This window comes from Leuciscus leuciscus (assembly GCF_965113295.1).
Source record: "Leuciscus leuciscus genome assembly, chromosome: 5".
NCBI classification, from domain to species: domain Eukaryota; kingdom Metazoa; phylum Chordata; class Actinopteri; order Cypriniformes; family Leuciscidae; genus Leuciscus; species Leuciscus leuciscus.
The window spans coordinates 48,603,490-48,618,685 of record NC_138729.1 but is presented as its reverse complement, the minus strand read 5'-3'; the positions used below and the strand labels follow the sequence as shown (position 1 = coordinate 48,618,685).

At 39.1% G+C, this 15,196-nt stretch overlaps 2 protein-coding genes across 4 annotated transcripts in view; both read left to right on the top strand.

Moving 5' to 3' along the window:
- LOC309499693 (paxillin-like) overlaps positions 1-14,634 on the top strand; it is a 42,458-nt gene extending 27,824 nt beyond the window's left edge. For all 3 annotated transcript variants that reach the window (XM_082171090.1, XM_082171089.1, XM_082171091.1), the window contains exons 6-10: positions 7,999-8,157; positions 8,806-8,979; positions 10,122-10,203; positions 10,346-10,494; positions 13,226-14,634. In XM_082171090.1, the coding sequence (XP_082027216.1) occupies positions 7,999-8,157; positions 8,806-8,979; positions 10,122-10,203; positions 10,346-10,494; positions 13,226-13,492 (831 nt within the window). In that variant the 3' untranslated portion in view covers positions 13,493-14,634. The remainder of the gene's footprint in view (positions 1-7,998; positions 8,158-8,805; positions 8,980-10,121; positions 10,204-10,345; positions 10,495-13,225) is intronic.
- LOC309499719 (uncharacterized protein) lies at positions 7-7,992 on the top strand. Its single transcript, XM_082171138.1, has 3 exons — positions 7-1,821; positions 3,255-3,524; positions 4,272-7,992. The coding sequence occupies exons 1-3, from the start codon at positions 1,102-1,104 to the stop codon at positions 4,602-4,604; spliced, it is 1,323 nt and encodes a 440-aa protein (XP_082027264.1). The 5' UTR covers positions 7-1,101; the 3' UTR covers positions 4,605-7,992.
- Positions 14,635-15,196: the final 562 nt, after the last annotated feature.

The window sequence follows — 15,196 nt, the reverse complement described above, 5'->3', positions numbered from 1 at the left end:
GTAAGTCTTGGAGCAAGAGAGACAAATGGCATTAACTGTTATTTTTTTATGTTTTCTATAAATGTTCCTTACAAACAAACTTCCTAAACTATGATCAATTGCTTTGCCACACTGTAGAATGAGAGTCTTATAAAAACATTTTTTTATTTTTGAATCGTATTTATTGGCAAATAATCTGGCCTATAGCATTACAAGAGCTGTTTGAATGAGTTGTCATTGGCTTTGTGTTTTAATGTTGTGATTTATTATATGCATGTCTGTGAGTGCTGATAATGATAATCAGATAGTAAACAGTAGATTATTATCAATCAAGGCCTTTGAAATGTGCCTTGTTATGAGGGCATGCTCTCATGGGTCCATTATAAAGGTCTTGTTAGCATATCTGTCTTGGACGTGAGCCACGCTGCGGTTGAAAAGAGAGAATCTGGAATGCTGTGGTTGTGGTGTCATGTTTATATCTGGAAATTCTGGTGATCATATTTGCTTTCAGGTTGGTAAACCAAATATCCAACTTGTACTTTGTTGCGTTCCTAGAATACTTTTTTTTTTTATTGACTAAATAAGCCAAACTTTGCAAGATTACATAACTTAAGCCACTATTTTCATGCACATTTTTTTAATTTGAGATTGAGATAATGGATCATTCCCAGCATGCCTTCACGATTCTACTTAAATGCTTTCCTCCCTTTCTCTTTGATTGTTGTTGTCGTCTTACTGTTGGTTGTCTAGTCCGGCTCTGTGTCAGTTAAGGACGACTCATTATCCACTGAAGGGTCAGAACTTCCCAATCTTGTGGTAACTGAGAGCCTCACGGTCCCTTCTGTCCCAGTCCCAGAGGCAGAGGTATCTGACCACAGCTTTCCTTCCTCTAATTGCGCATCATTTCTGCTGGAACTCCACATTGTTGAGGAAGCAACAACCAAAGCTCCAGTGTCCAGCTCCACTGTGTTCTTCACTTCCTCCAAGAGCCATTCGGATAAACTCCCGGTAGTTTCTAGCGCAAAGAGTCCAGTCCCTGAGTCTCGTTTATCACCAGAACCATCTGCAAAAACTTCAAGCCTTCCGCCATCAAGTTTAAACAAACGTGAAGTCAATTCACCCATGATCTTCAACCTGAAAACCTCAAGTCCGATTTTGGTTTCCGAAAACAGTCCACCTGTGGTAGCAAAGGCCTCCTCACCACTTATAAATCGAAGGATTTCCAGCCCAGTGGCTAAAAGCCCCAGTCCACCAGAGGTTATGAAGAGCTCAAATCGAATTGTCGACGTGAAAAGTTCTAGTCCTGTTACAATTGCTAAAACCTCTAGTCCAGTTGTGGTCAGAAAGAGCCCAAGCCCTATTACAGCTGTTAGAGCAACCAAAAGTCCTTTCCCTGGAGCCCTTGCCAAGAGCCTAAATCCTGATCCAGGGATTACTAGCAAGAGCCCAGTGCCAACTCTCATTGCACTACCTGCTCCTCCAGTTTCAACCCTAACATTAACTCCCAAGCCTTCCAAAGAGAAACCTGATAACTCCGGACCTGGCATATTGGAAATAAGTCTTCCTTGCCCCAAGCCTCTTCTGGAGGAAGCTCTGGACAAGCTGTTGACGTCTAGTCTTTCCCAACCAGAGCCAGTGAAACTGCCTGAAGGAGATCCTGGCTCACCAGAAATGAACGATGACATTCTGTCACTTTTTCATCAATCGACGCCACAGGGTGGCTATAAAGACACTGATATCAGTTGGACAGACGACTCCTTATACCCTGGAGGGTCAGATGTTTCTCTGGACCTTCCACTTCTTCAGCCATCAGCGGTCGAAAGGCTCTCCGCTTCTGGACAAGTATGAGGCACACCAACTCTGTTAGACTGTCTCCAATTTGCATCCCTAAATTTAGCGAGCATGATCATGCTGCACCACGTACGGCTGTTTATGCTTTCTCAAATACACAAGCCTGACCCTTATGCCAAGCGGCCTGTTGATATCCAATCTGAACCTTTCCACCCTGCTCAGATAGAAGCACCCAACCATTAGCAAGTTAAATATGCCTCTCAAAAACCCGATACCCAAGTACAAATGTCACTTAGTGCTCCTAAAGTTGGAGGGCCTAGTCATTTAGTTGGGTTTGTAGCTGCTCTATTCAGTTGCATTGCTTTGTATCGTGTTTTTGGAAAGGTTGAGAATTGAGGAATCCAACAAAGTATGTGTGGTGCATGAAATGGATAAGATTGTGTGGAAGGAGTCTTTGGGATGTTCACATGCATGCCCTGACGCGCTTCCTCAATGAGGCGTATGGCGTTAAAAGGACCAACAAGGCTAGGCTTGCTTATTTCTTTGCAGTTTTGCAGTGGTTTCATTGTGCAATTGCATTCCATCTTCACTTCTTTCTTTCTTCAGGGCACATGATGCTTTTTAGATATCTGCAGGAGATCTTCTGCTAAGTGGTTGTTTACTGTGGTCCCATATTCTGATGGTCTTGCATGATGCAAATTATTTGCAGTTGCTAAATTTGATGTGTGAAGTCTAAGGGTGTAACAGTTGAGTCAATTTCTCAATACATTAAAATAGTGCAGATTCACATGAATCAATCATGAAATATTGCTTTTAAATCATGAATTATTTGTGTTCGCCAGTAACTAGTTTAAAATGATTAAAATTGAAAGAATTGCAGTTCTGGGGAATATCGATTCCATTTGAACTGTCAGCAAAAATCCAAAGTAGCTTGTCTGTCTTTTTCTTGCCTATAAAGGGAAGTATTTAAATAATACTAAAAATGTATTTACAAATATATTGCATGTATTTGTTGTTAATCAAACCAAATTTTTTGTATTTAATTACATTTATTCACTCTGAATTTGAAAAACAAAGAGTTTTGAATCAAATTTCAAATTTAATTGCATTGAATTGAATTGATTTTTGTAGTGATAGCAATTTTAACCTTTTAGTCCAATTGAAAATTGCTTTGACAATTTTGCATTGCTTTGGCATGTTGTGTTTGCTTCACAGTCTTTATACCTGCTCTTGCATCATCTCAGATCGTTTGTAGAAGGTTAGAGTTGTCTTTACTGTGAGTCACGAAGAGGATGCTTCAAGCTATGCTTTGCATTGGCCCAAATTTGATGTGTGTGAGTTTACAGTAGTGATTTTTATCCTGCTGCCTGCTTTTTAAAGGCCTGTGGACTGGATATCTGAGATCTTGAATGGCGTTTGCAAAGAAAGCATTGCATGATCTAAATATTTAAAGTGGTGACTTCATTAATGCTGCCTCTCCGCAGCTTAAATCGGTCATCAGACGCACAAAGGAAACGTCCAATGTTCACCCAATGTTTCGTGACGGCCATATGCACAAAAAAATGGGCCCGCTCATTCTCAACAAGAGTAACTCGCAAGATCTACTCATTGAAGAGTTGCAAGGGAAACTGGGAATCGGTCGCACTGGGCGGCCACGAAAACGGCCGGATGATTGGCTTACGGAAGGGGTCATTGTCTGTTCCAACCCACATCGGTTAAGAGAGGAAGGTGGTGTATCACCGACGGTTGATAAGGTAGTGTAAGTCACAAGATTACTGGTGGAACTAACAAAAGCTTGCACACAAACATTTCTAGAATTGGTTTGTTATATAAAACTGGCTTTTTAACCTTTATAAAATATTTTCATATAGAGTGCAACAGTGCGTGTCCACTTTTTTCATGGCGTTAGATCTGGAAGAATTTTTTTTCCATTCATTTTTCCCACATGGACTTTTAAAAAGTCTGTTAAAGCCTTGAACCAAACCAAACAGAGGTGAATCACAACATTACAAACTTTTATTTAAAGCAAAATAAGTATTTTAAAATCAGGTTCAAGACTACTTAACGGCTTTACTTTTATATACGGCTTAACGCTTTTGTATTTTATATATATATATATATATATATATATAGTATTTGGAGTGTTCCCTGCTGAGCTGAGTGTTCTATAGCTCTTTTGACATGACTTACTCGACGCGATTCTCTGATTGGTGGATTTATTTAATTTTTTTCTGTACAGCATCATGGGTAATGTAGTTTTTCACCATGAATTCTGCTGTTAAACACGATTCTTTAAACTGTTCGTTGAAATAATGCAAACTGATGGCTTCAGCTAAAGCATTTACCATTGTTTAACAACTGTTAAGTTTACAACTGTAAAGACAGAGCTGTTGTGAGCTCTCTTCCTATGGAGAAAATGAATGTGATTTTTACTTCTGGAACCCGACTGTTACACAATATTATGCATTTTGTGTTGTGTTTCACATTTCTTTGTCCATTAGATCATCATTCCTCCAGACTTGCCCAGTCCTCCGAAAAAAGTCCTAACCCATCCTGTCCCAAAAAAGCCAGTGGCTGTGGTACAGATGCCCACTCCTCTCCCCCCACCACCTCCACCTCCACCTCCTAGAGAGCCCTCTAATCCTCCGCCTCCTCCTCCTCCTCCACCCCCTCCTCCCCCTCCTCCAGTTCCGACTCCGCCTCCACATAAAGACCCCACCCCTCCTCCATCCCCTCCACCCAAACCTGCGACCCCACCCCCTCCACCAAAGGTTTTATCATCTGTGGGCTGCCAAACGGAATACGAACCTCTTTTTCCACCGGTACAGGCATGAACTTGCTCTCTCCATTATTTGCATCTGATCCGAGCTTGCATTTTTGTCATAAGGGTTTGCACGGTCATGAAAAGCATGGAAATATCAGGGAGTTTGTTTGGCAAAACTGGAAAAGTCATGGCAATTAATAAAAAGTCATAGGAAACTGGTTGTATACTGGGTTGGTGTTGAGTAAAACTGGTTCACAAGCCATAGTGAATCATTCAAGACAAGTCACATATATTTGTATAGTGCTTTATAGACAAGCGCGCAGCCATCTTTAGAATTTTGTGTTTGTAGCTCTATATATTTCTATAGCATCGCTGCCGAAGAGTAGCTGGTGAAGTGGATTTACTTATTGTAGAGTTAACGGAAGTTATCATGAGCATTGTGATGTCTGAAGCGGATGTCACAATACACGTCAGTAGACCGGGAAGATTTGAAAACGTAAGATCTTACTTTCATGCTGTGGAAATACAAACCGGAAGACCGAACACAAGAACGTTCGAGCTATACAATACAGATTGTGTCAAAGCAATGTTAATGATGCAGAAGTCATAAATTATTAAAGGAATTCAATTTCAGGTGTAAAGGAGCTCTAAATAGACAATAGTGTCATTATTTCGATCAAGTCAGTTCAGTTTATTAAAAGTGTCGATGTTGCAAAGTTAGTGCTTGTTCAGTTCCAATTTCGTTCTCATCTTATAGTGTCGGTGCAGTTAAATAATATTACTGAATATTAACCGTTTTAAAACCCCAACTGAGCAAGCAAACTCCACCAGGTGACCGTAGTGGAGAAAACCTTGGAAGAGGTCAATGAATGACTGGATTCTTTTCAAGTTAATCTGTTAAACAAATCAGTCTGAATGAATCTTTAGTGAACCATTTAGAATTTGAATATGAATGTAAATGTGAATGATTCCTACCCAGTGATCACAAACTACTGGAAAGCTCATGAAGAACATTTAGAAAATTCATTGGTGTGATAGCCCGGGGACCCTGTGCCTTTTCTATCCATTCTTTCATGGTTTCTAGAATGTTGCTTATTGAGCATAAGCTGTTATGTGATTGACCTCCAAACAGCGCTCGCACTAGGAGTGTCTCAGCATTTATTAAATAGTTTGCTGGTGCCAACATGTCCCGTGATGACAGTCTGTTTTCCCTTGTTTTTCTTTGGATTCCTGGTACGTTCTGTTGCCAGCGGAGTTGGTTATCAATTACAGGTGAAAATGAAGCAGTCGGTCAAGATAACATTATTTAGTAAATGGATTTCCACTCTAATAAAAAAAATATTATAGCTTTTGTAGCAAGGGCGCCGCCATCTTGCAGTACTATAACCTGTAACTTCACAGAGTTGGTTGGCTGCATTGGATTAACGAAGATTATTATAGTTTTGATTTTGGTCTTTGATTTTTCTGCCTAGTTGCTGTAATCATTACTAGTAATGGATAAACTCATAATGTCTGTCACCAAGTAAACGGCCAATATAGGACTTCAGTTCTATTTGCAAGGCAATTATTGGCGAACAAAAATAATTCAGGAATCCAGCAGTGAAGGAAAAGTTGGTTAAAATCTTTGCAAAACAAAAAAAAGATGATGGCAAGGAAGACGACAGGATTATGGATGATGTTATTTTGATGTATGGATGATGTTTGGAGATTATCCAACATTTGGAGTCCTGCTTTGGTAGATAAATATGTATCAGCTTTGATCTCTGCATGAAGTGGAAGGACGAACGGGTGTTTATAATGGTTGTGGTTCATTTTTTATATCTGACAGTCATCTTGTTAACTTATTGAATATCCAAGTATAACTATTGAAATCTTGAGGCAGTGGGACTTTGTTTCTGGATGTGTATCTGGAAGTGAAGCAGAACTCTTCTCCGTTTCAGCGGCAGTTGCACTTGTCCTTTGCTTTTTAACACTGTAAAAATATTCTTTTACATCCAGGAGCAATGCAATAGTGGTCTCCCTTTTGACTTCTGATATCCAGCGGCTTTCCAGTTTCCATCTTTCAATGTCTCTCTTTAACTGTCTCTCTACCGTTGTATCTGTTGAACTCCGGGAAGACAACCAACCCCTTGACGTCACAGGTTGTAGTGCTACAAGATTGCCAAAAATCAATGGTTATCTAACATTTGATTAGAGTGGAAATCCATTTACTAAATAATATAATTTGACTGACTGCCTCATTTCTACTTCCTGTTTTTTGGTTGATTTTTGGCTCCTCAAATGGTTTGACTCCAGCGCCGCAGTGCTTCAGGAGTAGCTTGTATACGTGTGAGATCATAAGCAGAAATAACAGAGGATTAATATGTTGCTAATTCTGCTTTGTGAATAATGCTTCTGTGTCACGGTTCTTTGAACTGAGAGCACAGAGATGGGGTTACTGTTACACCAGAACTTCTTGACCCATAGCCTTGTTTGGTCTGTCATCTGATTATGTATTTAACACCTTCTTGGTCCCGTTGTATTTAGGGAAGGTTACGCAGGGAGCATGAGATTGGTTTCCTTAGATTAGTAAAACAGACATGATTCCATTTATGTGAAATACATTTAAATATAAAATTGCAAATGTTGCCTGATATCTAACCAGATTTGGTGTTTAAATATAATATTGCATGTAAAAATCATGTGTCTCTGCTGGCTGTTGATTGCTGTTTACTTTCAAGGCTGTGAAATAAGACGAATCATGCAGTAAACATTTCCATTGCATGCATTGCTGGAGTCCAAATAAGTGCTGGAGTGTTTCAGGGAAGCTGAGAACTACTTTAAGTGTTGTGAATTGTGTAGTTTAAAAGCCACTAACATCCTGTAATGGATTGACTAATAAATGATGCAAGTAAATGTGTGTAATTCAACATCTCCAGTCCTGTTTGTTTGAAGGAAGAAGCTCTTGATGTACTTGTTTAAGAGTTTGAAAATAACTTTTTCAAGTGGCGATTGGTTATATTGAGAGAATTTTCAGCCGAGGGAGACTTAAGCGTACTCGTGGTGCAGAGTTGATCATCAGTTGTTGAGCACACAGAAATATCTGAACAACTACACTCCATATAAGGGGACATTTATATTGCACTTCTCAGTGTTGTTGAGCTCTCCAAAACAAGTCAAGTGTCAGTGGATGGTGTGGCTTCAAATCCTGCATGTGTTTAGCCATTAATTATCAAACATTGTGCCATTGATCAAGGCACTAAATCTCCTGTTACTCCAGGGAGATTGACCTGGTAAAAAAGTGTATTGAAAGTCGCTTTGGATAAATGCATTTGCTAAATGATTAATTGGTAGTAATTAGTTATGTGTACCAAGTAGAAAGTGTCTAAGCTGCTTGTTTTGTGAGAGTGGGATTTGCATCCACGTTTGCTTTGCTTTATGAAAACAGACTTTATAACATAGAAATGCTTTTCCTTTTGCTGTAGATTATGGCTCAGGGCAAGAGTTCCCCCACCAGCGTCCCGAAGCAGGGGAATAAACTGGATAACATGTTGGGCAGCCTGCAGTCAGACCTCAACCGCCTGGGTGTCCAGACTGTAGCCAAAGGTGTTTGTGGAGCCTGCAAGAAACCAATCGCTGGCCAGGTAAGAGATCCGCGGAAGAGCTCATTTACTGCCCAGATCATTATCCTGGCATACATTCAATTTGGATTTTTAGGATAGTGTGTGTGTGTGTATGTATATAAAGCTTAGAGATTCCAGATTTTTTAAATGTTGTTGTCTCTTATGCTCACTAAGGCTGCATTTATTATCAAAAATGCATGTAATATTGTGAAATATTCTTACAATTTAAAATAACTATATTCTATTTGTATGTAATTTACTCCTGTGATCAAAGCTGAATCATTACGCCAGTCTTCAGTGTCACATGATCCTTCAGAAATCATTCTAATATGATAATTTGCTTCTCAAGAACCATTTCTTGTTGTTATCGATGTTGAAAACGCTGTTATTTTGAACTTTTTATTCATGAAAGCAAAAAAGTTTCTACACATGAATAAATTAAATTAAAAAAATCTTTAAAAAGATAGTTATTTTTAATTGTAAATAATATTTCACAATATTACAGTTTTCACTGTATTTTTTTTATCAAATAAATGCAGACTTTTAAGAACATTTAAAAAATAGCTTGTATAGCATCATGAGACACTGGTATTCAGTTATGTCTAATGTTGTTTACTACTTCAAGTGAAGCAGAACACTTTCCATCCTCGTTTTCTTTGATTCATTCAGGTGGTGACAGCAATGGGTCGGACGTGGCATCCGGAACATTTCGTGTGTACTCACTGTCAGGAGGAAATAGGTTCCAAAAACTTCTTTGAGCGAGACGGCCAGCCGTACTGTGAAAAGGACTACCACAGCCTCTTCTCTCCACGCTGTTACTACTGCAATGGACCCATTCTGGACGTAAGGAGGATTATGCTTCCTATCACCACAGGCCTGTGTGTGTCTCATATGTCACCACCCAGTCGTGATGGTGCTTACTATAGCTGCTCACACTTTACCTTTGGCTTCAGGTTTCCTGTAAACATAAACAGTCACTTAAATACAGTCTAAATCGGTCTTTGCAGTCAAACTCAAGGCATGCATATAGATGGTCTTTTTGGATAAAATGACTAGGCATCCTTAAAACAAGATGCACAATTGTCTACCATAACATAATACAAAGGCAATAAATACTAAAATTTTCATTTTTATTTTATTTCACTTAGAATTTTATGTATTTACAAAAGCATACTGTGCAACCAGTGTTGTCTGATTGCCTAATGATTCTTATGAGAAGGTTTTTTTATTGAGTCGGTTGCAAATTATATTTGTTTGAATCAGTCGTGAATTACTGAATTAACATTTGACTCACTTATGACTGTACGTTTATATGATAACATATAGATAAATATACACATTGGCACAATATTCTCCATGATGGAATTTTGTTTTCCATAGATATATATTGCAAAATGAATGTTTAGTTTAGCATGTAGTTAGGATTGGAGTAGTTTGCATTGCTTAAAGGGTAACTAAACCCCTGGTCAGAGCCTGACTCCACCCACTGGCAATATTTGAAAAATGCTGGAAAAGTAGGCAGAGCCCAGTGGAGAGGGGGCGTGCATCTGTGACTTATCTCTCTGCAGGCAAGGGCGTGGTTAGCTGGTACCCTCTGATGTCAGAGGGTACCACAACTTCCAATAGGAAAATTCAACTGCAGTAGCCACTGTTCAACCTGAAGAGGGCAGCACTCAGACGTTTTTACACCATATTTTGTCAAATTAAAACACTTTTAACACAAATGTCAAAAAAACTACTTGAATCAATGAACAGCACTAATAAAGCCCCATTCTTACAGATCATTAACTAAAAAAAGTTGGTTTAGGGTTTAGTTACCCTTTAAACAGAAGTATGTGATTCACATGTTTATGTAGTGGGAAATTAACACTATTACTAATAATTGTTAGTAATTGTCTTATTCTTTGTTTTTATCTTAATTTTGCATACATTCATTGATTACATTGTGCTCTCTGTCCTTGTTTCACCATTATTTGGTCCTGCAGAGGGTGGTGACCGCATTAGACAAGACTTGGCATCCAGAGCATTTCTTTTGTGCCCAGTGTGGGTCATTCTTTGGGCCTGAGGGTAAGTAGCTTCCACTCTTCTCAAGTTCAGCCTTTTTCTTCTCTTTTTTCCTTTTTTTTTCTACCAAGCTATTTTTTTCTTAAAAAGGTTTTAAGCCTTTGGCAACTTTTTTTCTTTTTCTTTTTGTCTCTATTTCCTGCAGGCTTCCATGAGAAGGAGGGAAAGGCTTACTGTAGGAAGGACTACTTTGACATGTTTGCCCCTAAATGTGGCGGCTGTGCCCGTGCTATCCTGGAGAACTACATTTCGGCCCTCAACTCTCTCTGGCACCCAGAGTGTTTTGTCTGCAGGGTCAGTATGTGTGTGTGTGTGTGTGTGTGTGTGTGTGTGTGTGTGTGTGTGTGTGTTGGTATCTGTGTAAGCATGCCATTGATGGAGGCTTGGGTGTGTGTGTGTGTGTGTACAGTATGTGTGTACTTGGTGATAGGGTGATTATATCAGCTAGGCCAGTGAATACTGCAGTATTTGGCATGTGATTTAATTAAATTAAGTTAATTATATATTTTTTTTATTGTTTTAAGAAGATCCTGAGGAAAAACTGATGTACCTCTTGATGGAAATAAATGTTGTGATTTTTTTCAATCAAGAGGTGCATCAGTTTTTGCTCAAGATCTTGTATTGTCAATGCGCACTCTGTAAAGTCTCCTCCAGCACTTCCCAATGAATTTAAGCTCTGGACTCAGAGGAAACGATTCATTCCCAACCATTCTTTCACAATGTGAGCCTGATGAATCTTGACATTGTCATCCTGACCTGGAATATGGCCATGATGCGTCTTCCTACATGTTTGTTTAAGAAATGAAAAGTATTATCTCCTAATAAGGCCACATATTAAGGTCTGGGTAGATTAGATTGTAAGCAAACAATGAGTTCTCATAATCAACATGTTGGATGCAGGAGAAATGGGCATGAATAAAGATCTGAGCAACTTTGACAAGGACCAAATTGTTATGGCAAGGCGACTGTCGGAGAATCTCTGAAACGACAAGGCTTGTAAGTTGCTCGCGGTCAGCAGTGGTGAGAATTTACCAACAGTGGTCCGAGGAGGAACAAACCACAAGTTGGCGATGCACAAGGACAACAAAGTCTGGTCCGAACCTGACTGAAGGTCTACTGTGGCTCGAGTCACAGAACATTTTAATGATGGTTACGACCAATCAGAGTGCCTGTGACCCCTGTCCACCATCGAAAGCGCCTACAATGGCGCACAAGTATCGGAACTGGACCTTGGAGCAGTGGAAGAAGGTCGCCTGGTTCTATCTGTCCCATTTTCTTTTGCAAAGTGTAAACAGCTGTGCTGTGGGAAGATGAGTGTAATGCTCTGGGTCTGGTCATTCATGTGGACGTCAATTTGACACGTGCCGCCTAACTAAACGTTGCAAACTAGGTACATGCCTTCATGGCAAAGAGATTCCCTGATGGAAGTGGCCTCTTTCAGCAGGATAATGTACCCTGCCACACTGCACACATTGTTCAGGAGTATGATCAAGAGTTCAATGTGTTGCCCTGACCTCCAAATTCCCCAGATCTGTGGGATGTGCTTCACCTCGCAACCTACAACTTGAAGAATCTTCTGCTAACGTCTTGGTGCCAGAAACCACGGGACACCTTTAGAGGTCTTGTAAAATATTTGGTTTGGCGGGTCGGCGCTGTTTTGTCAGTACGCAGAGGACTAACAGCATATTAGGCATAGGCCTGTCGCGATAGTCAATAAATCAATTAATCACACGATAAAAAAAAATGAGCTCGATAATTTTTCCGGCCGCGATAATTCCATTTGCATGCTTGTTTGTTTTCCTCGTCTCTCTCTCTACCAAAGAGACTGGATGACCACTCTCGGTTCCTTAGCGTATAGGAGGAGTGAACCCTCTTGTCAGTTGCATGGTCTTTGTGTGGGGAGGCGGCGCCGCGGCGCTTGTCAGTCACATGGTCTTTGTATGGGAATGCGCCGGCGGGACTGCTTGCGGCGACTGCCGGGAGAGAGAAAAGACGCTAGTTGTGAGTTGGAGGGGAAAACAAGAAAAAGATGGAATTGATTTCAAAGCCAAACGCGACAGCGACCCCGATCTCATGAAAATGCGTATCTATACCACGAATGTTATTTCTCGTGCCATTTATACGCCGAAAATAGTTTTTGCGTGCATATGATACGCACTTTATGGCGTGTAATACGCACGCACTCCTCACCCCTAATCCTAACCAAGTATTTTCAGTGCGTAGCATATACACGCAATAAAGTGCGTCTCCGTCTTCCCGACAGTAAGTTACACAATCACTCTGGCGTAGTCGACAAAGTAACAGGAGGACAGTGCAAAATGGTGTGATATGGCCTGTTGAGGCTTTTTTTTTTATTTGTTTACAAAGGTCCTAACTGGCAGTTTTGCCTGTTATGGAATCTATCACTATTTATGTCTGAGCCTAATGTTTAATATTTTTTGAAGTGCAATTTTGTTTACATCCATTTTATTTATTGTTTTTGGTATTTATTCAAGTGAATTTTTTTGTTAACAGACACTGAGAGTCCATTGCTTTTATTGTTTTTGGTTGTTTTGTAAATTTTTTGTGGATATTTAAAATGTTTTCCGTTTTCAATGTTTAATATTCTTAAGAAATAAAAGTTTATAGATCTTTGAAAAGGTGTACCTGCATTGTTATGCCATTATCATTATATTAGATGAAAATGGTCTCGAACGACAATATTATCGTTTATCGCAATAATTTCTTGGACAATTTATCGTCCAGCAAAATTTGTTATCGTGACAGGCCTAATTAGGCAGGTGGTCTGGTCATAAAGTTTTGTCTCATCTGTGTGTGTGTGTTTATATAAATAAAAAAGAAGAATTTTTTTATATATATAAATAAAAATGTGGGTGTTTAGGTTGCTATCTGTGTGTTTTGGATTTCTACACTAGCTCAGATGTGTCTATATTGCTGCATGTACAATCTGTGCTGTTATGTGTAGCATTATTTGAGTCATTGGTGTGTAACTGACTGATTTCTGTGTTCTCTCTCTCCTCCACAGGAGTGTTTCACTCCATTTGTGAACGGTAGTTTCTTCGAGCATGAAGGGCAGCCGTACTGTGAGGCTCATTACCACGAGCACCGCGGCTCGCTCTGCTCCGGCTGTCAGAAACCCATCACCGGCCGCTGCATCACTGCCATGGGCAAGAAGTTTCACCCCGAGCATTTCGTCTGCGCCTTCTGCCTGAAACAGCTGAACAAGGGCACATTCAAAGAGCAGAACGACAAACCCTACTGCCAAAACTGCTTCGTCAAGCTCTTCAGCTAGAACCTGATAGAGAATATCAGAGGCCCAAGGGTCGAGTTTTAAAATTGTGTCATCTTGTGGTGATAGTGAGCATTACACCAGCTTGTTCCTGTGCCAAAGCACTGTCAGACAAGTGTAGATCTTCAGGGAGGCCATTACGATTTTTAACAGCCTTTTTAAACGCTTCCCCTGGATCCAGATGTTATCAGAGACTAGGTCTTTAAATTGCGTGAAGCTATTTTCGATATTATCGACTGCATCGGACAAATCAAGATCTATTTTTGTACTTGTTACACACACATTGAGCTTAACTTGAACATAACTATGTACACATCTCTTTGCACATTTCAGGCAAAACCCTGTTCTGTTTCGCTGCTTTCTAGGATAACAGCACACACACTTTTATTTAGCGTCTTTTCTCCATTGGCATTTCTTAAAGGTGCAATAACAGCTTGAAATCATCAAAATCTCAATGCCATATTCTGTGTATTTTTATAATTTTTGGTACTCAAAGAGAGTTTGTTCAGCCCTGACCCTATTGTGCATGCATTTCTCTGTCTTATCACTTTATAAAGTGTGCTTTTACTTTTATTTTTATTTTTGATTGTTTCTATTTTTATATTCATGGGTTGTTTCTGTTTTTCTGGATGGCTGGAGTGGTTTTAACTTCCATCCTTATGCCTTTATGAGAGTTTGACTGTGGAACCAAATCACTTCTGCTGTTATAATACTTCTTTTATTCTTATAAAAAGCCTTCTTAAAGATACCAGTGTGGGCCCTGATGCCCATTTCCTTGAGTATGTGGCGTTCCACAATGTGCCTATTGCCACCAGGCATAATGTGCGATTTACTTACAATGGTTTTTTGTCTTAAGTTCTCGTATGTAATAAGTTTTAATAATTTTGTGATAGACATTTCTCCTCTTTTACATTCATCTGATTTCCTACTGTATGCAAGTAAATATATTAAAAGTCTTATGAATTATAATTGATGGCAAAAGCTTTAACTTTTTTTCCCCCCGATTTAGTAATTTAAAGATTTTCTTCTTCAGGGTGGTCATATTTTATTTTAAATTGAATTGAATGATGACATGCACATTGTATTTAAAACATGGGGTTTAAATGGACAAATGTACAAGGCATTGAATAAATACCAGAATCTTATTAACTGACTTATGCTTCTTTGATTTATGCAATTTATTTACATGTTGTCAGCTGTTAATAGGACTTCAATGCAATGTTTTCTTTTGGTATTAAAGTCATGTTGAATATAAATTCATATTGCATGCATTTAATAATATGTATTCCTAGAATGCAGTGTAAGTCACCTTGGATAAAGGCGTCTGCCAAAAGCATAAATGTACTAAAATGGTCAGAATGGCATTTTATAGTATGCTAAAGAGCATTCATTCATAATAAAAAAAAAAAAAAGATTTTGAATTTTTTTGCTTTTGCTAAGGGGTAAGACTCATCCTTCTAAGCTTACAGGATACATTCAGATGTTGAATATTAAATTTACTAAAATTTTGAGAGCAACTGCCTGTTGTCTGGCTCTGTTGCGCCACCATATGGTTAAATTTGAAGCCCTTTGTTAATGTATTCAATATTACTGTATGTCTGAGCTCAGACCTGTGGTTATAATTAATATAAAAATTCCTGAATACATCACACACTAAAACTATTGATTTGACATTGTGTCATTAGTGTATCGCTCAGTATCATAATC

Bases quoted from the DNA above. Each gene is read 5' to 3' on its own strand.
- LOC309499719 (XM_082171138.1), top strand. From the start codon at position 1,102: ATGATCTTCAACCTGAAAACCTCAAGTCCGATTTTGGTTTCCGAAAAC. The intron at 1,822-3,254 runs GTATGAGGCACA...GCCTCTCCGCAG, and splicing joins GGCTCTCCGCTTCTGGACAA to CTTAAATCGGTCATCAGACG. The intron at 3,525-4,271 runs GTAGTGTAAGTC...TTTGTCCATTAG, and splicing joins TATCACCGACGGTTGATAAG to ATCATCATTCCTCCAGACTT.